Source organism: Lontra canadensis, unplaced genomic scaffold, assembly GCF_010015895.1.
Source record: "Lontra canadensis isolate GAN:19392208 unplaced genomic scaffold, GSC_riverotter_1.0 scaffold45, whole genome shotgun sequence".
Taxonomy (NCBI): domain Eukaryota; kingdom Metazoa; phylum Chordata; class Mammalia; order Carnivora; family Mustelidae; genus Lontra; species Lontra canadensis.
Window position 1 is genome coordinate 1,525,442 of NW_022631039.1, and position 26,593 is coordinate 1,552,034.

The 26,593-nt window shown below is 51.9% G+C and overlaps 1 protein-coding gene across 3 annotated transcripts in view; it reads left to right on the forward strand.

The window, feature by feature from the left end:
- CALN1 (calneuron 1) overlaps window positions 1-26,593 on the forward strand; it is a 488,233-nt gene that overhangs the window by 227,549 nt on the left and 234,091 nt on the right. For all 3 annotated transcript variants that reach the window (XM_032872377.1, XM_032872376.1, XM_032872375.1), the window contains one exon: window positions 22,479-22,622. In XM_032872377.1, coding sequence (XP_032728268.1) covers window positions 22,479-22,622 — 144 coding nt within the window. The remainder of the gene's footprint in view (window positions 1-22,478; window positions 22,623-26,593) is intronic.

Here is a 26,593-nt window from a genome sequence, read left to right on the forward strand (position 1 = left end):
CCTCTCGGGGTCCTTGTGCTGGCTGCACCCTGCCAAGGCTGCTTCCTCACCGATTCCTGCCCGGCTCCTGTTCTCTGGGTCTCAGCCCCAGGGCTCGTCTGCAGGGAGAACCCGCGTCCCCTGGTCCTCCCCACCCGCTGCGTGTTTTATCTTTATTTTGTTCAACAGCCCTTGCCCCGCCTGGGACCTCCCTCCTGCTCATGCCCGAGTCCTTGTCTGAGCCCACGGGCACGTTTCAGGAGAGCTGGGACCTTCTCTGACTTCTCCCGTCCTCTGGCCCAGAAACCCGATTGGTTCCTGTGGTGGAGAAAGTGTTCACGAACTCCTGCCATTCATGGTCAAACACTGTGGGCCTTTCCCGCCGCACTGGAGCCTGGGCTCCGTCTTGCCCAGGCAGTGGATTTGTGAAGGTCTTTGCTAAGTGGGAGGCCACGTCTGTCTGTCCTTCTGACCCTTCGCAGCGCCTGGGAGCTGGGGGAGCTCAAACGCGGGGTCTCCCCCGCCCCCTCGCTGTCCCTCACCCCCCAAGGGCCTGTAAGGGGAAAGCGGAGGCCAGAAGTTGGCTTTGTCATTGGACGGTTGTTGCCACCTTCCCCAGGAGGCGGAGAGTCTGGGGCCAGTGACCGTGGCCTTGGGTCAGCGACTAACACAGCGCCGGGTCAGACGCATCCTCGGGGTTGCTGTTGTCCCAGCCCGCTGGGAGTTACCGGGGACGTGGCAATCCCCTACCTTTCCTTGTAGGGAGCTTCGGAAGGTGCTCCCTGCCCCTCAGTGGGAGACCAGCTGCCGCAGGGCTGCAGGGCAGGACCCCGGCGTGAGGGACGGGCAGCCGTACGCAGTCCTGCAGCGCCAGACCGTTTGTGGAGAGGCAGAGCATGTTCTAGCCTGTCCCGTGAGCTGACGAGCTGCCTCCTGCTGCCTCCTGCTGCCCCACGTGCGGTCTCCAGGCCCGGGCTGAGGCCGCCCCCGTGTTCGTGTGCAGGGTCAGCTCACACGTCTCCAGATCGTGCCCGTGCTGCCTCCGTCCATTCTTTTAGGCTGCCGTTGAGCAAACATGTATTGAGCGCCACTGTATGCGGGAGACAGCTGGTGGGCCAGTAGCTACGGGAGCAGTTGTTATGTTAGAGTCTTTCCCTGGGACGTGTCAGGGAGGGACATTGGGCAGGTGCACGGCGTTAGGTGCCCTCGGCTTGGACTGACCACATCCTGTCCACAGGCTGGGGCGGAACCCCCCGGGGGCCTTCCTCCTTTGTCCACCCTCTGATAAATGGGAACAGGGTGTGGGGTCTTCCTCCGAGGGGCTTCCCAGGATTGGTGTATGAGCCGAAAGCACCGGGACAGTTCGGGCAGGAGGCCCAGAGGGCAGGTGGGGCTCTGGCCCGGGCACGTGTGAGCCCACTTCCCGGGCTGCTGCTCCGGGGTCCCAGAGGACAGAGGGAGCCCCTCCCCTTCCTTCCCAAGGAGAGCTTCGTAAGCAACCTGACTTTGGCTGAAAATCTTAAAAAAATAAATGGGCATTTGTCATTTGCAGAATATGAAGGGACAGAGAAGGTCTGCTCTTAATTCAGCAACAAGCTGGTGTCTGGCATGAACCTTGGAGTGGGGACGGGGTTGCCGAGAGGTATGAAGATGGAGGGGGCGGCCTGGTTTGGGAAGAGGCTGGCACACCGAGGGTGGGGGGTCTGACCTTGCCCATCCCAGTGGGCTCTGCCCGCGCCTTAAAGAGCCCTCATGCTGGCTGCATTGAGTGGTGGGAGCTGGTGGGGACGCTGAGGCCAACGTGAACCGTGCTTAGACGTGCTGTTCTAAAGCCACAGCTCTGGAGGGTGGAGGTCCTACCACCAAGCAGGGAAGGGGTCGAGGGTGAGTTTTGGGGTCAAGCTACATAGGACCACACTGAACCTCTAGGCTCAGGTAGAAAGAGCAGAATGACCCAGAGCTTTACAGGTGTGGTTTGGTTTGGTTTTAGAGAGATGGGATGGGCGGGCGGCGGGGGGGGCGGGTAGAGAGAGAATCTCAAGCAGGCTCCGTGCCCAGCCCGACCTGGGGCTTGATCTCTTGACTCTTGATCAGAGTCAGACGCTTAACTGATGGAGCCACTCAGGCCCCCCTGTTTTTATTTTTGTTTTATTTTCATAGAATGTGTGAACAATTCTCGTTCACTGCTCCAGAGTTTAAACAAAAAAAAAAAAAAAGAAAGAAAGAAAAGAAAGAAAAGCAAAGAAAGCAAGCATCCCATCTCATGCTTCCATTGAGAGGACCTCATTTTCTGTGCGGGACACGAGAGAGGAGGGGTGATGAGTGGGAGGGAGGGTGTTGTGGGGAGAAGGGTTGGCTCCACCGCGTGCAGTTTTTATCAGACATATTGTCGTGAGCCAATTTTCATGTTGAAATGGCTTTTCCCCCCCAAACAAATGGCTTTTTATGTGGTTGAATGGTGGCAGGCGCCTTCTCTGAAAATTAGCTAACTGCGTTCTCCGCCCGTGTAAGGCACGTACCTTGGGAACCCTTTCAAGGGCAGAGTCTGTGACTGGTTTGCTTCTCACAGAGGAACTGGTTAATAAGAGTTGGGAAAAGACAGTTTCCAGAAGAATCGGGAATGAGAACCGATGACTCGAATCTTGTGAAAGTGGATTTCCGTCCGCTCAGAGACTTCAGGGGGTCTCGGGGAAATGGACCCCAGAAGGGAGGGGGCATTTTGAGGGAAGTTTTCAGTTCATTCATTGCCACCTCCCTTTTTAAAAGATTTTATTTATTTGAGAGAGAGAGGGATGGAGAGAGAGGGAGGGAGAGGCAGAGGGAGAGAGAATCGGAAGCCGACTCTGCCCTCAATGCAGAGCTGGACGTGGGGCTCGATCCCAGGACCCAGAGATCAGGACCTGAGCTAAAAACAAGAGTCAGACTCTCAACCCACCGAGCCACCCAGGTGCCCTATTTTGGTTGTGTTTTTTAAAATAGTATTTGGTTATAAAATATAAATCCATGGGCACCTGGGTGGCTCAGCAGGGTAAGCCTCTGCCTTCAGCTCAGGTCATGGTCCCAGGATCCTGGGATCGAGCCCCACATCGGGCAGGGAACCTGCTTCTCCCTCTGCCTGCTGCTCTCCCGGCTTGTGCTCTCTCTCTCACTCTCTCTCTCTCAAATAAATAAAATCTTAAAAAAAAAATCAGACACACAGATGCATTTGCCAATAAAGTATAAGGGCCACCACCAACTGTCCCTGGGCATCTGAAATATCACTCGTTCTATGATAACTTCTCTCTGCATTTTGTTGTATTTCCTTCCTGTCTTTCTTTCCCTAGACATGGGTTTTTACTGAGCAAATCATATTGCTTATATAATTTCTATTCTGATATTTACAGAAAATAGATTTTCTCATGTCATTTCGTAAATGGGGTTTTTGATTGTGCATTATATTTCGCCGTGTGGAGGTAATTACATTGACATCACGCAGGGTTTTCTTTTGTTGTCGTTTTACCATTTTATTTTCAATAATTTCAGATAGAAAGAGTCAAAGGTAGTGCAGCAAACTCCCATATATCTCTCCCCTGATTCTCGGATTGTTGACATTGGGCCATATGTACTTTACCGTTCTCTCTGCCTCCCAAAGGAATGTAAATGTTTTCTTCGAAATCTTTGTAGAGTGAGCAGCAGATGTGAAACCCCAGTATTCTTGGGTACTCTGTGCACGTTTTCCACAAAGACAGTCTCCTGGCTAAGCATGATATCCTCAGCAAAATCAGGAGACTCGTGTCCTGTAGGGCCACCATGGAATCAACGGTCACCGTCGGATTTCCCCGTTATCCCAGTTACCATCTCGCTCACTGACTCATCCAACCCGAAATCATATTTAGCATTTATCTGGGATGTCTTTCTTTTTCCCCCAATTTCCATAGGTTCCTTACATATTGTGTTTGCTTTGTTCGTTTGTTTGTTTCTGCTCTCACCGTGTGGACATCTTTGACATTAAAGACCACTTACCCTATAACGTGTCCCTCACCGGGTATGCCCGTGTTTTCTCATGGCTGAATTTAAGTTATCCAGCTTTTGCAGAAATATCACAGACGTAATGACGGTGGGTCCCTCTCACAACATTGGATCAGGGGACATACAATGTGATCTGCCCCATCACTTGTGATACTAACTTTGATCGCTGAATTCAGGTAGAGTCTGCCAGGCTTCTCAATGTAAAATGATTCTCTCGCCTTCAGAATTAATAAGTACTTAGTGGGGAAATACTTTGAAATTCTTCAATATCTGATTCTCATGAGCTTTAGTATCCATTAAGGATTCTTACCTGAATTAGTTTTGGCAGTGGTGGTTACCAAATGATTGTTTTCTGAAGCCCAACATTTCTTATGTGTTTATTGGTGTAACTCTATAAGCAAGAGACTTTTGTTATCTCCATCTGTCCATCCATCCATCCATCCATCCATCCGTCTATCCACTCATTGATATCCATATTGGTTCATCAATTTCCATTTTATTCAATTGATCATTCTCTCTTCTGGTCATTGCTCATTTTCATGTTAGCAGCAGCCTGCATTCAGGCTCGCTGTTGGATCTTTTTAGTATAATCTCATCATTGAAAATAATGGTCACACAGCACAGAAGGCTTAAAAATTTATTTTCTACTTGGCAATAAATAATGAGCACTTTCCATGTTAGGAAGACTTTACAGTGTTATTTTTAGTCAGGGCAGAGTGTCCATCAAATGTGCTCCATGCTTCAGCTCTCCTGGTGGGCGAGAAGGTCTGAGGGAGGCCCCTCTCCCATGCGACGACAGTCATTTTGTTGGACGGGGACACAATGTCACCAGCAACAGCGCACTGGGCAGGGACTAGTCCAGTGTGTTTGGATACGAGTATTGGCCTCCAGCTTCTCACCGATTGTGCTGCTACTACAGGGATTGTCTGCACAGGATGCAGAATTATTCACCATGGGGCTACCCCTCATGTAAGCTCCAGCATCCTAGGTACCCATCAGCTGGAGATGGAGTGTTCTATGGTGGCTTAAATAATCTCAGGTTGTGTGGGTCCACATGTGTAGATGTATGTGTGTGCATGTGTACATGGGTTTGTATTCTCTATATTACGTTTGCATGCCCAGCACGCGTGCGTGCACACATGTACACACACACAAATGCGCATCTCTTCAGAATGCAGATGAAAGTCCAGGACAGCAATAAGACTGGACCGAGGAGAGGAAACAGAAGTGATCTATAAGGGGCTTCAAACCAGTGTATGCAAATTATACTTCCGTGAAGCCGCGAAGACGTTTGAAGTAAATATGGTGTAATGTATAGTCTTGATAAGGGGTTGCGTTAGGTAAACACATGTTTACTGTAATATTTTCTTTTCTGGACTCCCATGTGAAGTCTTTTATGATAAGTAAAGATTTTTTAAAAAAACATGAGTGGGAATGATCAGTACTAAATTCAAGGTAGTGGTTTTATCCATGGGGTGAGGGAAGTAGGATCAGGGAGAGAGATCCAGGAGCACCACTTGGATACATAAAGCCTAACTTCTTTTTGGTTTTCTGAAAAAATTAAATCAGAATTACAAAATGTTAAGATTTGACTTAGTTTAGTTGTGGGTTTGCAAAGGTTCACTTACAGCATTCTCTAGGCTTTCCTGCATTTGTAAGAAACCGGGCCATAGAAATGAGAAAATAAGGTTCTAACTCTCTAGACAGGAAGGAAGTAATGGGATTTATAGCATGCATGGCATGTTAGCTCTGAGAAGCAGAGCCTGAGGCAAGGCTTAAGTGCTAATGTCTTTGGGGAGGTAGAAACCCAAGGCAACAGAATGAGGAAAAAGAGAAGTGAAAGAGGGAAGAATGAGAAGCAAAAACCAAATGAACCATTGCTGGACTGGCTGCTGTTTTATGAGGTCTTAGCTATGCAGGATGTGTCCACATAGGAAATCCAGAAACACTGTCTGAGGACAGTCCACTGGAGAGAGGAATGGAGTGGGAATTCATTTCCTAGCCACCTCCTTCTCTGTTTTGTCAAAACTGACTTTTCGGGAAGTTAACACTCATGTCGTTCTGGAGTGGCTCCTCTAGCCCTTCTGGCCACCACGAGGGAGGCAAGATTACCTACAGAGTGTGGCGCTTCATCTGAGTTAGGAACTGTGAGGGATGGCCTTGGGGCCGTCTGACCCTGAGAAACCTCCTCCGAGTCCCCCTGCTGGCAAGGGTGGCCGCAAACCCCGTGAGCGAGTCTGATACAAACGCCTCTTTTGTCGAAATCACGGGAGGACATGAGGATACCATTTGCAGGGAGGAGGGGTGAGGACTGACGACCTCTTTCTTTTCTGAGGAGCACTTGGGGGACTACAGGATTCACTGAGGTTTTGGGGATGGAGATTTGGGAGGTGGGATTGGGAGTTTGGGGAGAATCATGAAGGGCTTGGATAGAGGCATGGGGCAAGGACTGTGTCTAGTGACAGAAGTGGAAGGTCTCCTTGGAAGGTGATTTCTGGTTGGGTTGAGTGGAAGAGGGAGGCCTCGGAAGGGCTGATGGTCTGGAGAAATGCTCAGGGGCGATGGTTGTAGAAGGCTGGAGAGCAGGTCGATGGAGGGACGCTTGGAAAAAGAGGAGGTTGTGGTCCAAGACTGAAACTTTAGAGAGTCAGATTCAGAGCTGGAGCTCTTTTGGGCAAGGATGGGGATCAGAATGTGGCCATGGGTGTGGGGCATGGGGGTGAAAGATAGGGGGGCAACAGCGGTTAAGGGTATGGAGGTCGATTAGAATAGCAGCCGGAGTCTGGAAATGGAGCAAGCGTGCGGTTCTGAGGCATGGCAGACATTGAAAGGCGTGGAGAGGAATGATTAGTAAATTTAGCTCAGCTCTGCACTGGAAGGCCAGTGTAAATGATGAGGAACCGTTTCAACGTTGAGTCACCAAGGGACCTAATTAGCAAATGGGGTCAGCCATTTTATCGTCGACACGAAACCAAATCATCACCATATAATCTTGAATCCAATCACCATCCATCTGTAAAGATCTTATGCATTCTCCCACTGCAAAATTAGTTTCCTCCCGTGACCCCTCCCTACCCCCCGCCCTACCACCATGCACCCCCTGCCCCCCTCACCCCTCAGCTTTCCGCAATTGTGGGCATTGGAGCTCGCATCACGTGGTGTTGTCGTGCCTGCTTGGCATTCTCCCTCTCTTCCCACCTGCCCCGTCACAAGTGCTTGTTGGGTCAGATCTCACCCTGCATGGGGTCCCCACCCAGCCTGGTCCCTGATGGCCCATGGGTGCCCAGCACATTGCAGTGTGGGGGTGCTGGCAGTGAGAGGACTGGACCAGCAGCAGGCGACTTGCAGACGGTGGGTCACTTTCCATTTGATGGTTGAGACAAGCTCCTTGATGAGGTCATTTCCTGGTTTCTGCCCTTCCCCACATAAACTTCCTTTCTCCTCAAATTATGTGCTCCTTGTAGAATATTTGGAAAACCTTAATAATCCCTCCTAACCCTTAACCTTCAGCAACAACCGCTATTGATGACTTCGTGTATATTTTCACAGTCTTGCACTTTATTTTTTTCTGTGAGTAGCGAAGACGTTCATGGCACACATTTCAAAAGGCGGGAAAGCGTGTGCCGTGAGAGTCTCTCGTTTCCTGTCCTTCCTCCCTCTGCCCAGACCCCATCTGCAGGGCAGTTGTCTGGTTCCTATTTATTCATCCAGAAATAGCCTTACTTTTACGAGCAAGTTTGTGTCTTTTTTTATTTAAGTATTTTCACACAAAAGGTAGTATTTGACGGACCCCTGTTTGCATCTTGCTTTTTTTTTTTTTTTTTTTTTTTAATGAACAACGTACCTTGCAGGTCATTCCACATCGGGATATAAAGACTCTTCCTCTTTTTCTGGCTGCTTGGTCTTCCGTTGTTTGGGTGTAGTGTATTGGTTTAGCCAATACACTAGTGGGTGTTTGGATTGATTCAGATCCCTTTAGTTTTCAGTGTTTTATTATGGAAAGTGCAAGCGGCATGTACCCCCATGGGGACCCATCACCCAGCTTTGACATGGGACCAGCCTTGTTTCATCTGTACCCCATCTGCCCACCTTCCTCCTCCCTCTAGGATTTTAAAGCAAATCCCAGACCTTACATCGTTTCGTCTGTAATTATTTGACTGCAGATTTCTAAAAAGAAGGACTTAAAAAATCCTAATCTCTTACCTACCGTGATGAACCGTAATCCCTTATGACCATTAAAATCGGATCTTTAGACAAATATATAAATAATGTGGCGACCGAAGGCATGACTTCTGCTTCGTTCCGTACGCGGGTGCGGCTATACCAGCAGGAGGATGCGTCTAGAGGGAGAACGGTTGAGGTAAAGTGTGCTCTGGTTTTAATAGAATCGAGATCGCCGTGCTGCACTTCAAAGAGAGTCTACTAATCTGAAGTCCGGCCCTCTGCTGCCCACAACTTTGTCTACACAGCATTCTCCCAGCCTTCTTGAGCTTTACCCGCCCGTGAAATATATTCTACAAATGTCTTGTTGCATTTTTCTCATCAGGAGTTGGGTTGAACGTTGTTTTATAGGCTTGAGAGCCATTGGTAACTCCTTTCTTGGAAACTGCTCACATTTTCTGAAGATTTCTCTTTTGGTTGGTTGGCCTTTTTCTTACTGATGTACGGAAGAGCTTTTTCAATATAAAGGAAGTGGGCTCCTCGTTTGTGACAGGCGCTGTAAATATTTTCACCTTTTGTCTGATCTTTGATGGAACTTGCTAGAGTTTTTTGACATGACAAAGCTTTTAATATTTTTCAAGCTTTTAACGATTAGGTAGAATTATCGATCTTTTATTTTACAGCTTTTGGTGTTCCCTGCTTAGTACAGCCTTTTATCTGCGCTGAGATGATACAAAAATTTCCTGTTTTTTTGTTTTTTTTCTATTACAGGATTTCATTTTATATCTTTAACCTTTGATCCTTCTGGAATTTTTTTTTGGTCTAAAATGTGGAGGATGGTTTTATTCTTATGTTTTTTTTTTTTTTCAGATATCTACTTAGTTGTCCTGACAACATTCTTTGAATCTACCATTTCACATTATTTGAAATGTCACTGTTGTCGTACACTGAATTTCTGTATTAATCCAGACCGATTTCTGCTTTTCCTATTCTTTTCAACTGAATGCCTTATTATCTTACATTAAGCTAATTGCCTATTGTTTGTGGTTTCCCATTTTTATTATAAATAAGGCTGTGCTACCTGTCTTTGTGGATGAAACTTTGTACACGTCTTTTAGCATAAATTCCTACAAATGAATCACTGTGTCTAAAGGTATACAAGCCTTAAAATCTTTTTTTAAAGATTTTTATTTATTTATTTAACACACAGAGAGAGAGAGATCACAAGTAGGCAGAGAGGCAGGCAGAGAGAGAGGGGGAAGCAGGTTCCCCGCTGAGCAGAGAGCCTGATGTGGGGCTCGATCACAGAACCCCAAGATCATAACCTGAGCCGAAGGCAGAGGCTTTAGCCCACTGAGCCACCCAGGCACCCTAAAACTTTTCCTTAAGATTTATTTATTAGAGAGAGAGAGAGAGAAAGTGTGAGCAGGGGCGGGGCCGAGGGAGAGAGAAGACCCTCAAGCAGACTCCGCACTGGGCACAGGGCCCGTGTGGGGCTCAAACACGGGACCTAAAATCCTAACCGACGCTGAAATCAGAGGTGGGCAGCGTAACTGACTGAGCCCCCGGGCACCCCTGGAAGTTTGTGGCTCTCGACCCCCTTCACTCATCTCTTTCGACCCCCAACCCTTCCTGCCTCTGGTGACCACCAGTCTGTTCTCTGTCTCTGTGAGTTCCGGTTTCGTTCTTGAATTCCGAAGCAAAGTGGGATTGTACGGTGTTTGCCTTCTCTGTAGGACTAACTTCAATTAGCGTGAGGCCCTCAAGGTCCGTCCACGTCACTGCGACGGCAAGATTCCATTCTTTCGGACGGTTGAGTCATGTTCCGTTGTACACACGCACCCCGTCGTCTCTGTCCACTGGTTTACAGATGGACACTTGTGTTGTTTCCGAATCTTGGCTTTTGTACATGAGGGACGACCTGTATCTTTTTGAGTCAAGTGTTTCCATTTTCTCTGGATAAATACCCAGAAGTGGGATTGCTGGATCATAGGGTCATTTTAGTTTTGATTTTTGGGGAACCTCCACTGTTTTCCACCGTGCCCGCACCAACGGACTCTGCCCCTCGCAGTACGCAAAGACTCCCTTTACTCTGTAGCCTTGCCGACACGAGTCCTTCCTTGTCTTGTGATAACAGCCATTCTGACCGGTGGAGGTGGTATCTCACTGTGGTATTGAACACCTTTCCCTGGTGACTGGTAACATGAAGCATGTTTTTATGTGCATATTGGCCACCTGTATGTCTTCCTAGGGCAGAGCGTTTTTTTAACCACATTAACACAAAACATGCCACCTCACTCCTTTACTCACCAACCTGCTGTGACTCCCGCCTCACTCAAAGCAAAACCCAGAGTGTTGACAATGGCCTACAAGGCCCTACCCGATCTGCCTTCTCACTCTGGTCTGTGCGATATCACCACCAACTTCTCCCCCTCTATGCCCTCCATCCCGTGCTGGTCCCTTGGCCTCGTCACCATTGCTGCTGCACACCAGGAACAAGGCCACCCAAGGATTAGCATGGACTGGTCCCTGGGTCTGGAACTCTCTTGCCCAGGGAACCCGCGGCTACCAGCCTTCTCTCAGCCCAAATATCTTCTCGTTGCTGCTCAGTTGCCCTGACCTCCTCACCTGCATTGCGACCCCCCTGCCCGCCTCTCTCCGGTTCCACAATACTGTCTGCTCTGCTCCTGTTTTCTCTTTTCCTGGCACCTGCAGCTTTCCTACCCACCGTGTCACTGAGTCTGATAGACAAAACCTGGAATATGTTCTACCCGTTTGCACTAGAAAATTAATGGGAAAAAATAGTAACTCTATTGGATGTGATTTTTAGCTATCTATATTTTTCCTTTTGGGGAAAATCTGTGCCTTTGTGCATTCTTCTGTTGGGGCATTCTGGTGAAACTTTTGACATAGATTATCCCTTTGTCTGCCGTATGTCAATTAATTAGTTAATTAATTAATTTTCCAGGTTGTTTCTTTGCCTTGACTGGCTTTTTTTTTGGGGGGGGGATATATACATCTGCCTTCAAGTCTTTAGACCTTTTCTTGTTGTCGAATGTATTGTTTTAATTCCCTTTTTAAAAACATTTTCTTAAATTTAAAAAAAAATATTTCGTTTATTTATTTGACAGACAGAGATCACAAGTGGGCAGAGAGGCAGGCAGAGGGGGAGGGGGAAGCAGGCTCCCTGATGAGCAGAGAGCCCAATGCGGGACTTGATCCCAGGACCCTGAGCTGAAGGCAGAGGCTTTAACCCACTGAGCAACCCAGCCGCCCCCTTTTCTAAAAAATTTTTTGGAAGTAGATTTGGGTAGATGTGTGATGTACAATCAGAACTTACTATTTTCCGAGTTCTCAGCTGATGGTTGCAGCCCCGTGTACTAAGTAACGCATCTCTCTCTCCATGGGTTGAAATGGAACCTTCCTCGTGCCATTTATTTCCATGACCCGCAAGTCCACGAGCACAGGCCTGGCCCCTTAGCTTCCTTCCCGCAAACTCGCCCGCTCTCCAGCAGAAATCAGGAATGGTGTGTGTGTGTGTGTGTGTGTGTGAGTGTGTGTACATGCACACACAGGCGCGTACACAAGCGTGCACGTGTATGTTCTGGAACCGTTGACTTACTCCCTGATGACTCACTTAGGATTACATTTCTGGGTAGAATTCCTAAAGCAATTTTCCTCCTTTTCTGAGCTGCCCTTTTCATTGTGAAGGGCCGGCCTGGGGTCCGTCTGCCTCTCGCTGTTACTTCTCTTGCTGGAGCCACTGTGAGGCTTTGAAAACAGCCTTTTCAAAGGTGCAGACTCATGTTGATGGAGAACCAGCACGTCAAGACAAAATGAGAGAGTTGGCGATTTTAAGCAAATAAATTGCTTCCTACTGATAATGGGGTATTTGTGCGGCCTGCAGTGGAGCACAATTTCTTCCGTATCCAGGCCTTTGTCAGTGATCAGGACGCCCAGTGGAGGAGGACGGAATGTGGCCGGGAGCTGCTGGGCGGGCTGCTCTGGGGCAGCTCGGGGCCCGAGGCAGAGAGCCTCGGCCGTCGTCCTGTTTCCCAGGGAGGATTGGGTCCCGCTGCCTTAACATCTCACAGGGCTGCCTTTCCTCGGGCAGCAGGAACGAGACTTGGGCCACGTTTCCGTGTGTCCTTGCATGTGGGTGAAGGAAGGTCGGGTTTGATGAGTTCGAATTGACAAATTACACAACCGAAGGGGAATCATTCTCCGGAGTAGACCCAACCTCTCCAACGCCCACCGCGTGTCCTTTGGCCCAGAGTCCCTGTGCCGTGGGTGACATGGAAGAGGACTTTACGAGAATTTCTGTTTTGGGGCCCGAGCGCCCCGGGCAGAGTGTGCTACCTGCCAGGGGCAGCTGGGAGTCTTTTGGACCCCGTTTTAGGCCCGGGACCTGCCTTAGTCGAAGACACTGAAGAATGGGTGGGTGAGGGCTGGAGAAGTTAAGGTAAACATCGGGGACCGTTGCTGACCTCGTGCTCTGCTGCGGTCAGCCCGGAAGACTGGCGGATGCCTGTGGCCAGTGGAGCCTGTCTGTTGTTCCCGATGGGGCAGGTGGCGGGAGCAGGTGGTGGCCTGGGGCTGGGGGTGCAGCTGCAGGGGTGGGGGAGTGTCCCCAGGCCTATAAGGACCAAAGCTATCATCCTGCGGGTGTCATGTGTTAAGATTGGTAGAGCCTGTAGGGTTTACACAAAGACTTTTCTTTGTTCTTCTGGAATGTGACGTCCCTCGGGGGCCCCAGGAGAGTGATCACTGAGGGCAGTGACACGGAGGGTGAAGGGAGGTAAATGCTCGGAGGAGAAGCAGGAAGCCAGCACAGCCCACCAGTAGGGCCGTGACGGAGCAGGGCCTCGGTTCAGGCAGGTGGTTGGCACCCGGAGAAGTGGCTGGAATCGGGCCATCTGCCGGCTACACAAGCGATTTTGCGTGGTTCTGCCTGAAACACCCAGACGTGCGCCTTCCACGGGCAGGGTGGCCGCCTCACACGTCGGTCGCAGCGTGCGGTGGCATTCGTGCCGTGGGCCGCAGTCAGAGGCCGGGCGCCTTCCTCCCGGCTCTCCCTGCAGGGGAGAGGAGATGCGGCACCGTCTTCATGACGGAGGGCGCCGCTTTGGCATGACCCGCTCTGTGGCTGTCCTTGTCTGTCGCTCTTCCCTCCCTCGTCATCGAAGGATGGGTGATGTGCCGGGCTCCCTCAGGGCCCCCCTCACTGAGGACTGGGTCTCGCCAAACGGCCCCCTCATGCTCAGCCCCGGACCTGCCCGCGACTGTTCCCGAACCCCGTGTGCTGGCCCGCGCGGAGCCTTCTTCCTCCACGTGAGCCCACCGGATCTGGCCGGGGCTGACCGCCTCGCACAGGCACCTTCTCCTTATTAAAAAACAAACAAACGATCCAAGCCCCTCGTGTTTGCTCGGGCTTAGTTGTTGGTCTTAGGTTACAAAGTTATTTTCTGCTTCCCGCCTGGTCAAGGGGAGAGACTTGGTTCCAGAAGGACACCCTGCACGGGTCAGGGGAGAATCGGACTTCAGCCACTGAACCGTCCTCCATGTGCCTTTCCCACAGCGGGTTCCATGCGGAACCCGCCTCTTCCCAGTCGGGCGTCCTGTTTGCTGCTCTGACTTGGTTTCCTGGGACGGGCCCCCCGCGCCGAGAATGGTTCCTGATGCAGTAGGTGCCTAAGAAACATTTGTGGGGTTGAGCTGAGCTGAGAAATGCAAAGGGAGGTTTTCCTTCTCAAGAGAATTCCCCAGACCCTACGGAGGGAATGGGGTGTGAGCCGCCCCCGACAGGGTCACGTCCTTTGCCTCTGGTTCATTTCTGTACCTTGGATCTTGTTCCCCGGCCTCCACGCTGGTGCCAAATCCACAAAATGCTGTTTTCTCAGAGTTAATTATTCTCTGGTCTTAGGATTCTAAGGTTTATAGCGCAGGAACCACACGTCTTAATGAAAAATTAATTGTGTCGACGATGACCGTGTTGTTCACGGATAAATGCCACACGCTTTGCTGCTTGTGGTGTCCCTTCCGCGCCAAGTGATCTGGTGCCTCCTTCCTGTCTTGGGCGATTTGTGCCTCTCTCGCTGAGAAAGTGCTCGTGGCTATGTGGGAAGTGGCTTGTTCCTTGCAGAGGCACCACGCTTGTCCCCGTGAGGCTGTTCCGTCTGCTGGGCCGTGGCGATGGCCTGTGTCCTCCTGGGACAGACTGCCCAGCGTCGTGCCCTGGGAGCAGTCCCAGGCTGAGGTCGGAAGCACGGCTCTCCCCACACTCCCCAATTCTCTTCCCGTGTCGGGGGATCCCTCTTCCCCTCCGAGCTCGGCTCTGTTGTGTCAGTGCGTGTGCATGTGTGTGTGTGTGCGCGTGTGCACGTGTGTCCCTAGCTAGACACCCACTTTGGGCCCGTGCTGAGTGTGGGGTTTACTCAAAAGCCTGTGACCACCTGCGGGTGTTTTCAGATGATGTCTGGATCGCCGTCCTCCCCTGGAAGCCCCCTTGCAGTCCTCTGGATCTTGACTTCAGAGACGAAAGCCTGTGAGTGACCACTGGCTGGAAGGGGTCGCAGTTCACAGGATACTGGGTTCTGTGCATAGACGTGGCCTGACATGGGGAATGGCAGTCCGTGGTCCTGCCTTTTGGAGAGTGTGATATTGTGATAAAATAGGAAACAAATATTTGATCTTCCCTGGTTCTGGGAGCTCTTAACACCCTGGGGACCTCTGGAATGGTCCGTGTCTTTTGTCTGCTGGCGAGATGCCTGGTGGCTGGAGTCCTGGGAGGGTTTCAGGACCAGGGCTGGCTGCCGCAGGGGCCGAGGTGTGATTAGAGGGTTGGAGCTTTTAGCCCCACACCCGGCCTCCGGGGAGGGGAGAGACCTGGAGAACTGAGTTCCCTCCCCAGTGGCCTGTGACATCAGCAGCGGCTCACATTGTGGAAGCCCCGTAGAAACGCTGGACGGCAGGGTTCAGAGCACTCCCAGGCCAGGGAACACACTGAGGGGCTGGGAGGATTGTGTGTCCAGAAAGGGTAAGGGGGCTCCACGCCCCCTCGGCCCCAAGGCAGCATCTCCTCCTGGTCATGTCGTGCACTCGGCTGTTCCTGAGTCATGTCCCTTATCATAACCCAGCAAGTATGAGGAGCTCTCCTGAGTTCCAGCAAACGGCCCAGTCCCAGGCGGGTTCGTGGGAGCCCCAGACCTGATGGCCACTGGTCACTGAGGCAGGCAGGGGTAACCTGCCTTTTGACTGGCGTCGGAGGTGAGGAGAGGTGTGTGGGGCCTGACCCGCGGGGTCAGCACGTACTGTGAATGGCGAGTGTCACAGGGGACGAGATCACAGGCCGCTGGATTGGTGTCCAGAGAGCTAGAGGAGTCCCTGGCGTGGGACCCCTCCCTCCCTTCCCCCTGTTGATGTCAGAAGTGAGTAGAAGTGGATCCTGGTGGGCAACTTGGCCATGTGGCTCAAGTACTTTAACATGTTCCTGCCCTTTGACCCGGGAGTCCCATCCCTGGGATATCATCTTAAGGAAAGGATTGTCCAAACCCACGAAAATCTCCCTACAGAGATTTCCAGGGCAGCATTTTCTACAGGTGGGGATGATGTGAACGACCCATGCTGGGAGTGTGGGGAGCTCACGGGGGCCGTGGCGTGTTACAGACACTACGCCGCCGCCAGAAACGACATCGCGAAGGCCAGTAACATGGACGCTCAAATGGTTGTGTGTTAAGTGGGGAAAAATACAAAGCTTCAGAGAGGGCAGGATCCAAATTTAATTAAGAATATTGTGCATCACAAACCATAAGAGACTCTTAATCTCACAAAACAAACTGAGGGTTGCTGGGGGGAGGGGGGTTGGGAGTTATGGACATCGGGGAGGGCATGTGCTATGGTGAGTGCTGTGAAGTGTGTAAACCTGGCAATTCACAGACCTGTACCCCTGGGGCTAATAATACATTATATGTTTATTTTAAAAATTATTTAAAAAAAAGAATATTTGTATGTCCAGAGTTTGGAATTAAATGCCCTAATCCATTAAACGTGGTTATTGCTGGCTGGTGAATTAGATTATTTTTTTTCTTATACCTTTTGGGGGCGTTCTTCATGAGAAGCATGCATTGACGTGTAACCTGGAGATGCGGCATTCCTGGGCAGGTCCGGCTCTGGTCTTCTGACCCCAGAGGTCAGGTCCAGAACCCCTCAAGACAGAAAACTGCCCTTTCTCTCCCTCTCTCCACTCCTCAGCATGTCTTTTCGTCTAAAGACCCTCCGGCCATTCTCACCTCATACATATTCACATCTAATTTTAATGATTTTCCTTTCAGCCATGCCTGGAACATTCTGTCCAACACAGGGTGCCCCTGGCTGGGATGGGCTTTCATTGTTAATGTCTGCTCTAATTTGCTTTGTTCTGGTACTGTTGGGGAATTCTCCATCAGCTTAAGCAACCCGGCACGCCGAAATCAATTCCGCTTTATCTGTGTAGTTATAAAATGTGGGGACAGATAAATTCTGTCCTAGCTCTTCAGTCCTTAGAAATGCCCCTAACTTCCTGACTGCCTTGTGCCACTCAATTTTAGGAGAGAAATGATTATTTTTCATGACCTCGAATCCTGAGTCTTAGGCTGATTTCACTGCTTAGCAAGTTACTGAGACGCTTTTCTTTCTGAGATGCCAGCTGGGGAAGGAGTTGGCTTTGCTTTTAAATTCAAGGTGCCATTTGGGTCACGAGGAAACGAGATCGGCCAGGAGCATGGGGATACCTGAGATAGGCAGCCTGATGTCTTGAGTGTTGGGCCTTCGATGTTTTCTAGCCCAGCCTCGTGTGGGCTCCTAGGGCTACCAGTGACTCAGGGCAAGTCTGAGGCCAAGGAACGTCCAGGAGTCCTGCTCAACCCCAGATTCTAGCCTCAGATCACAAAGGCAGTGATGCTGTCTGGGAGGGATGGTGACTCTTACCAGCCATGTCCTTTTAAAAAAAAATTATTCATTTTTGGGAGAGAGAGAACAAGAGCAGGGGGAGGGGCAGGGAGAACAGACTCCCTGCTGGGCAGGGAGCCTGATATGGGGCTCGATCCAGGGACCCTGGGATCAAGACCTGAGCCAAAGGCAGACGCTTAACCAACTGAGCCACCCAGGCGTCCCACCAGCTATATCCTTTTGCAGGTGCCTCTCAACAGCGGTCCTTGCCTGCAAGGACCTGGACCCCAAGAGCGCATCCCTTCTGCCTCCTTGCTCATGCCACGTCCCTGCTGAAAAGCTGTCTTTGTTGCATTGACTATAATTCTCAAATTATGCTCAGAGGCTGAGATCACCTTTGCCAATCACTTATTTAATCAGGTTCCCTGTGGGAATTATAATTCGTAATAATAATATTTCATAAGCCAGTAGCATACAGGATAATGTCTCCTAATCACCCAGTGAAGAAATAACATACTACGAGTGAGAGGGGAATCATGCTACTCGTCAGGCAGAGGGGAGAGAGAAATGAAGTCCGGATGTAGTTGGAGGTGCACCTTTCCGTGAGCTGGGTCTCCGCAGAGTCCGTCCTTCCAGCTAACGGTTGGGTGTCAGCTGCCAGGGTCCAGTCATTCACTGCGCGGAGCCAGCAGGTGACGGTGCCTGTGTGGCAGGCAAGGTGGGCGTCTCGGAAGGTTATGACTCCAGGGACCGTTACACGGCTTGTACCACTGCCTGTGACGAGAGGCCTCGGCAAGGCAGGAGCAGACGTCCCTTCTCTTCTTGAGACGCCGCACGATGACCACCACCGCTAGCCAAGAGTAGCCCGGCCACGGCAGCGGCCAGTGTCCCGAGATCTCGGGAGACTGTTCGGATCAGCAAAGAGCAGCCTCGCCCAGACCATACACTGCGGTGGAGACTGGATAGATCCTGCATCTGGCAGGGGTTGGGATAGGAAACCCGTTGCTCTTCCTTATCGATTGGGGTTTGCAAATTAGTGCCGTGAATTTCAGCTGATTCTTGGAGGCCAGAGCCTTGGCCAACGAATATTGACTCTGGCTGGTGTCTGGTGACTGGTTTTCATCTGAGGCAAACGTCACTGGGGCGGCCTGCCTGACGAGTCTGTTCTGTGTGGTGGCCGTGCCTCTGCCGTTGAATTGCCCGTGTCCCTAGGGAGCACCATGGAACTGAAGCCTGGTTCTTAGGGGCCACGGTGTTGGGTTGCTGGTGGTACCGGTGATGGCTCTGACCTGCTGGTGTAGTGAGAAGTGAATCCCTTGGGCTCTGAAGTGGGTTGATTTCTAGTCCGGCTTTGCTGGGCTCCAGAACACCGGGGAGGCAAGGCACAGACCCCGGCAGGAATGCAGACTTCGATTCTGGGAGATTCCGTTCGCAGAGACCGGATTCCTTTGGCCAGGGGCTGTGTCTTAGGATGCTTCCTCTCCGACTCACAAAATGACAGTTGGCCAGGCCCTTGTCACCGTCACCCGGGCTCCTTCTGTACCTGCAAAGGCCTCTTGCTGGTAGGCGAATTGCCATGCCGCTGACAGGGGCATGAGACGGACTCAGGGACCAAAAGCACAGCCTGTTTATGTGATGTGGGAGAACCGGGGGCTGTAGCCCAGGGAGGGGGTACATTCCAGCAAAAAGCACACCGCATCACGGGGGTGTTCCTGAAGCCTGACCTGTGGTCCCCACTCCCCAAGGATGTGGAGCGTGGCCAGGGCCCCTCCATGTTGCCGGCAGGCTGCCTGTAGCCATAGGCCAGGGGATCCGGCCTGCTTCCCTCTCTCTGCCGGTTTTATGAGCGTATTTCTCACACCCTGTTCTGCTATTAAAAATAAAATAAAACGAGGCACACATCACATGTCTCCGGCTGCAAGACCCATTTCCTTCTAATAAGCTTCTCGTTTGCCTGGGCTTTCCCTGCCTTGGAAAGATTTAATCTCTAGAGGCCTGCATTATGGATTTCTAGTTTCAACACCCCCCCCCTCGTTATTTTGAAAGAAAATGAAGTTAGGGAGATTTTTCTGCCTCTAGCATGCGCACGCGCGCGCGCACACACACACACACACACACACACACACACACCACACTCTCTACCTGGGAGCCAGGAGCAGAAATTCTGGGTAGACAGAGAAGTGCAGCTTTGTCTGACTTACCTGGGGTCGGGGGGCTGCACAGAAAACAGAACTCTGAGCTGGTTTGCACTGGGCTGGGCTGGGCTGGAGCAGGGCCGGAGCAGGGCTGGCCTGCCTACTTCCTGTAGTGGTTCTGGGGTGGCCTCTGTCCGACTCCAGCAGCCCCAGGGTGAGGTGACTACAAGTAGCGGAGCAGTGAGAGGGGGGCAGGAGGCAAACCTATCAAGGCCTTTATTTCCAGGCCAAGTTCACACACATCCTTGATGGGGCCTTTCCGGGGTGTCCAGTGTAAGGATATAGGTTCACTCATTTGTGAGATCTAGGGCACATGCAAGGGGACCACAGGAAGGAGGCCAGACACTGTCACCCTGTCAGCAGAAGGGGGTCGCCCTGTTGGAGCGATCATAACAGCCAGGGAGCTCAGGACTGAGTTGGAGGGATGGCGAGTGGAGATGCGCCTTGGGAAAGGAGGACAATGGGCCCGAGCTCAGTGTGCAGCCGGCCGTCCAGGTGGCCGGCTAGGACCCTGGCCTCCTCTTTGACTCCAGGCTGGGCCCCTGTTGTTATCTGAAATTTTTTACCGCTGCCAGCTCTGAAGTAGAGCCGTTTTAGAGAGGCTAGAAGGAGATCCAACCCTACCCATTTTCAGATGGGGCAGCGGAGGCTCAGGGAGAAGCCTGCTCTGATTGCTGGGCGGGGCCAGACTGACCTCCCTGTGGGCTGACACCCCCCCCCCCCCCGCGAGACCCTGCTTCTGCACCCCCCTGCCGTGGGCCCCTGGGCTCAGGCCAGGTGAGGCCGTGGTCTCTGCCCCGCTGTCCTTGTGTGTTGTGTGCTGTGACCTCATGCTGGGCAGTGGCTCTGAGCTCTTTCCGGGCCACCTGGGACTTGGTAGGAAAACATATGGCTGCCCGAGGGAGTCTTGGGCACGTTTCATTGGTGAGAAAAGCCTAAAAGTACAGACAGCCCCCTTGAATCAGAATTAGGACCAGACTGAAATTTTTCCTTTATCCTCAACGGAAAAAAGAGGGGTGTTTGCACAGTAGATTAATAGGGTATGAAGGAGAACACAGGCTTCCTGTTCTTCTCTTAAACACGCTAACAATGTCCGTAGATCCCCAGAAAATGTCTGGAAGGACCTTAGGGATCCTCGCGCCAACCCAGCTCATTTTACACATGAACAATCCGAGGCCTCAGGGTTTGGCCGCGGCCCTAATGAGCTAATGTGCCTGGCCGGGAGCCTAGGGTCGCGGCTCACAGGCTGGTCTTCTGCTGGCGGAGCCCACACCGGTTCTCAGAAAGCGCCCCGCGTGCAGAATCGGTGTCGATGGTGGATTTGCTGCTGATGCACCGTCCTTGCTTACGGAGGACGTGACCCGTTCAACAGCTGTCTGCGTCTCCTCCTACGAAGAAGAAGGCAGCGGACGAAGAGAAGCCGTGACGTCTGCACCAACATTGAAACTTCAGACAAGATGGGCTGGTGTCATGAGAAAGGAATGACAGGAGCAGAAAGGGAGAGAATGTTGGCCCTAGTGGGCAAAGACATTCCTGTAGAACCTATGGTCCCTGACTCAGCCTTGAAGGTCCGACAGGATTTGGGCCCCTAAAGAGGAAGGCAGGGTATTTCAGGGGCAATCCTGGATGGGATAGTGCGGCCGTCTGAAGATCGGGCCCTAGAGGTATCAGGTCCTCAACCTTGGAACCTGCAAGTATTTCCTTGGGGGAAAAAAAAGGCTTTTGCAGATGTTAGGTTGAGGGAGCTTATTCTGGGTTATCTGGGTCGGTCCTAAGTTCCACCACAAGTGTCCTCAGAAGTGGAGGGCAGAGGAGGGTCACAGGCAGAGGAGAAAAAGGAGACGTGGCCACAAAGGCAGAGACTGGGGTGACCTGGCCATGCGCCAAGGCGTGCCAGCTGCCACCCAAAGCTGGAAGAGGCAAGGGACAGGTTCTTGCCTTAGGAGAGCACAGCCCTGTCCCCACTGTGCTCGTGGTCCTGATTTCGTACTTCTGCTTCCAGATCGCGAGAGGAATTTCTGCTGTGTGAGCCACAACATTTGTAGGGATTTGTGACAGCGATCCCAGGAAATTCGTGCAAATGGGAAGGGACCAAAGCTTGTTTCCAGGTGTTAACTGGGAGTATTGGGGGCTATTTCGAGAAGCAGCAGGGAAATGGGTGAGGGCCCGAGTCTTGGGTTGGTTTCAGGAGAGCCTGTCCATTTCTGCGTGGGTCTCTCCTGCCCCACTGGGCTGTAGGGGAAGACCAGAAGGCTGGTTGATTCTCTGGGATACTCGCTTCGTGTGCCTCAGGTGCGGACGCCGATCCTTGTTGAACATGGGACGAATGTTTGCGGCGGCCATACCTGCCCACACCAGGTTCACCAATGAAGTTAGAGCAAGCTGGGTCCAGTGCTCAGACACCTGTCACCTTCAGACTCTGACCTCGAATTCCCCACGCCATGCCTCGTGTGATGGGTTCGGAAACGCTCAGCCAACCCAGAACCAGCAGGCCGGGGTGGGGGGGGGGGGGGGGGGGGGGGGGGCTTGGGGGGAGGGGTCCTGGCGGAAGGCAGGACAGCTTGGGTTGGGGTCAGAGGAGGGCGATCACCTGCCGAGTGGGAATGGCCTTATTGATAGCGGAGTCCTCTGCCAGCGGGAGAAAATGTGATTAAAGAGGCCTTTTGGACTTTTATGACGCTTGATCGATCTGAGGTTGTTTATAGCCATGAAATTGCTGTAAATTAGAGGACAAAATAAAAGCAGCAAGCTCATAACTCCCGTCCTCCTACGGGGTTGCGGAGGGGAATCTCATCCTCCTTTCCTGTAAACGAAGCGCCCAGGTTACGGAGCAGCCCTGTCCTCACAGCCGAAACCTAACGTGCTCACTCCTGCCCAGGAAGGGTCCTCAGCGAGCACGGGTCTCCACCGTGACCGCCGTCAAATTGTGGTGCTTTAGGGATGCCCAGGGCTGGTTTACTTTTCTACTTTCCCCTCCTCTTCCTTCCCTTCCCTTCCCTCCCCTTCCCTTCCCTCCCCTTCCCTTCCCTTCCCCCTTCTCCCCTTTCTTTCCTTGGTCCCTCTTTGGCCGCTCTTCTGTCCGATTAAAGGGCTCTGCCGTACTTGTGTCTGTAAGGAAGCATTGGGCGCGTTGGTAGAGGACCGCCAATGACTTCAGGGCAGTGGACCATGCCGTGTGACCGTCCGACTTTCTTTGCTTTCTCTTTGCAGAGATCCGAGAGGCCTTTCGGGTTCTGGACCGCGATGGGAACGGCTTCATCTCCAAGCAGGAGCTGGGCATGGCCATGCGCTCACTGGGGTACATGCCAAGCGAGGTGGAGCTGGCCATCATCATGCAGCGCCTGGACATGGACGGTGAGCCCGGGAGCGCGGGAGTGCGGCGTGTCCCCTAGATGAGCCCCGGCTCCTCAGCGGGGCCTTGGCGTTAAAGGGCCTTGCCCTTGCGGTCAACAGGCTTGGGTTCATGTCTTGGTTTACAGTGGAGGCGGCCTGGCCGGTGAAGGCCACCAGGGATCCTTCCAGCTCCCCTCCCCCTCTCGCACACAGCTGCCTGGGGATGGAATGCACGTGATGTGACACTCCCCTGTTGACTCGGGGTGACTCAGTGGCTTTTAGCGTCTTCACTTGATTTGGGAAACCAACGCCCTAATCAATTATAGAACAGTGTCACCACCCCAAAAAGAAACTCTGCCTCTTAGCTGCCACCTCTCATCCCCGTTTTCCCCAGCCCTAGGCAACCACGAATCTACTTTCTGTCTCCTCTCTGGACATGCCATATAAACGGAATCCTGCGACAGGAGTCCTTTGTGACGGGCTGCTTGGACTTAAGATAATGTTTGCAAGTTTATCCATTTTATAGCATGTATTTATTTGTACGTCATTTTTTTAGGGCCAAATCATATGCCATTGTGTGCATGTAAAAACAGCTTATTTTCTCTCCGTTTTACTTGCTGGGTTTCTATATACAACTTCACTGGGGAAAAAGGTTTCGCTGTATTTTAAAAGCTCTAAAAAGGGACCCAGGATATCTTTAAGGTTCTTCCCTGTTGCAAAACACCAAGCCTGTCCCAAACCAGTTGTGACCTTCCCGACATTTAGATTTGACCTTGGCTGGAGGTCCAAGAAAAAGCTTTCTTACTTTGTTGTTGTTTTTTGTTTTTCTAACACACTCTCTCCTGCTCTGAAAAGCAGCTTGATCCCAGGCCTAAGAGGTCCAGAGTCGTGGGCACTGGGTCTCTCAGGTAGAGCACAGATTACACAAGGAAAAAGCAGGACGCAGAGTATGGGGTCAGGAAGTCCCTTGGACAGAAAGACTGTGGTTGGGAGATGTTTGCTTGGCCGGGCGGCTGACTAGAGGAGCCAGCTCTCTGGTGTTGTCTTGCCGGAGTTGCTGGAAGGATGCTAATCAGGGTGACCACGTGGTGCGTGCTGTCCCATGCTAGCCTCCAAGTGCAGCCGTGGACGTTAATTTTCTGGTCCGGGAAAGGTGTGTTTCATCAGGGGTGTTCAGTGTCACGAGCAGTCCCGGCCTGTCCTTACAACTCGGAGTGACTGTGACTCACTGTGTCTCTGCAGGCCTGATGTGACCTTGCTTCACGTTTAGCGGCTTGCTTTTAGATAGTTCCGAAAAGCTGCGGCGGAGCACACATCAGAGAGCAAATCTGTTCTCCGCAGACCCCCATCATCATTTTGGAGATACATTTCCAGAAAAAGTTTCCTCCTTAAAATAATAGAAGTCGTAATCTAAACTCCCGTTTATGGAACGAGGACTCTGTGCTTTTGGTTCTCTGCCCACAACTCCAGTAAGAAAACCTTGTCGAATGGAGTTAGCAACCTTTAATAGAAAGGGGCCCGCCCAGCTGCGGGTGTGACTCCTCTGAAATTGAAGTGTCTCCCTCCAAGTCCATGGTGTGTCTCTGTGGATTCCCTCAGTGGAGCTCAGCTCGCAGGGAGTTTTTACGTGTTGCAAATCCCCCTGAGTCCATGAGGTCTCGGAGGCCCAGGGGCATCTCGTGTGTCCCCGATGTGCACGGGACCCATCAGGACCCGAGCAGAGCTCCATGGGGGAGGGGGTTTTGTTCAAGAGCTTCCAAAGTTCTACCCATTGATTTACAACCTGCCATCCTCACTACCCAAGCCAAAGGCAGAACATACCAGACCTTAAAAGGACTCAGCAATTCTCTTGTAGGGGACTTCTATTCATTCCCTTAACAAAAGCTCAGCTTAAAAAAAAAAAAAAAAAAGCTGAGGTCATCAGCTGCTTTACAGTGACAGTGATGCCATCAGGTAAAAGCACATTCCTTTTGAAATGTAGCTTCTTCTGGGTTTTTTGGTTGTTGTTGCCTACAAAAGACTGATTTATTATAATTTTTAAAATGTGTTCTTGAGTCCTACAAAAGGTTTAATATGGAGCACATGAACACAGAGCTGTGATGTACGTCGGAAGAATTGCGCTGCTGGTTTACTGATCGCCCTAGAGCGACAAGAGCTCAGGGACAGATGCCCATTCTGAGGCTGAAATGTGTGTCTTTAAGAGTTCCGTGACTGGAGCTACTAAGTGGGATTTTCAGGACTCTGCGCTCGGATGTGGACGGACCGTGTCTCTGTGTCTTTTGCTTAATGGGCTTTTTGAGCTTCTTAAAAAAAAAAAAAGGTCCTAATTATATCCTTCCTTTCTAGCTTCTGTAACTGGGGGTTCTCCGCACACATCCAGCCATACTGAATGAATCGTTCTTTGGTGTGAAACGTGTGGAATGGCAGAAATTTTGGTGGGGATACTGCCAAGAAATGGGGTGTTTGGTCTGGAGCTTGGATTCTTAGCTGTGGGCTGATGGAGCCTCCGGGCCCCCAGAGCCTGGTGTCTGGAGGGCGGGGGCGGGGGGGGCAGGGCCTCTGCTCCCCCTGCTGTGTGTGATTAGGAGCAGGTCTGGCCCACACACCGACCTGCTCTTTCTGGGGTCCTTGCCGGTTTGCCCGACGGTGAGGTCATCTGGAAGAGCCCAGGCATGTCTGTGCACACGAAGTTGACACATGAGGCTTTCATTAGGCGGTTCCTTGAGAGTGGGAAGCCTTGCGGGCTGGCCGTGTAATAGTAGCCCCTTGGATGAGGGAGCGCGGTGGGATTTCCGGGACACGGAGCCTGCAGGAGCCAGACAGTTCCAGTCTGTTTTCCGGAGGACACGAGGGAAGGCAGGCTGTAGGGTCTGGGGTCGCTCTGTTGACCTCTGGCCAGTTTGGCATAAGTGCTGGAACTGTGTGTGCATGTGTGTATGCGTGTGTGTGCGTGCACATGTACACACGCATGCACGCCAGCCATATGGGCAGATGTGCTCACAGTTCAATAAACAGAAAACTAGAGTTTTTGCCCAACGCCCACTGCTTCCTCTTTGACGGCCAACGTTCTTTCTTGTGACTTTAACTCGGCTGCACACCCGCCCCCCGTCCTCGTGCTTCTTTTCCCCTTTCCAGCCTCTGCAGCTGCGGTGACTTTGGTCCTAGCACCAAGGCAGGGGCCGGGATGCCCCTTTCCTAGTGCCTTTTGCAGGGATCTCCCCTCCAGCCCAGAACCTGGAAGCCCGCAGCCCTCTCTGTCAGGCTCATGGGGAATCAACTTTGCTCTGATGAATCTAGGTCCTAGTTTCATGCCATCCTTGGCATAATGGTAAGACAGTCACGGTACAACTATCTGCGAGGCTGACCTCTGCCAGAGAAGCAGTGAGAAAGGTGGCTTGCAAAGGACTGTGGGCTCTGCCATGTCCCCTCTCCTCTGTGTTTCCCTCAGCAGCCCCGGGGCCCCTCGAGCTGCCTTCTTCCCCCAGGGAATATGGCCTTGGGGTCTTCAAGACCCAATGGCTCTTTGCGACGGCTCTCCAGCTTTGAAGAGTGTCCCCGACCGCCCCACGGTGGCCTTCTGGAATGAGTCTTGCCAGCTTTGCACATAGTTTCCTGAAACGGTTGAACTGGGAGACCTTCTCAGCAGCTTGTGGCCTCTGCGAGGGCCCCACTGGCAGGTGGTCATGCCGCCCTCTCCCAGCACCAGCTCCCCTCAGGGCTCCCGCGCTTACCCAGCACAAGTCCCACTTTGGAACAAAAGCAGACCCTGCCTCTTCCTCCTCAAGTTCCTTTCTGCCCCTCCAGGGTGCAGAGTCTCATGGAATTCCGGCAGTTGTGGGGTTTTGAGATGACTTCCTGTCTTGGAACAGGTTTGCGGCTTGTTTTCAGGCCCAGCTCTGTCCCAACAGTGAACTGGACTCCCGTTTAGGTCGATTTTAAAAGGATTTATCTGGGGGCCACTGTGTGTGAACTTGCTTATTTCTGTGGTTGGC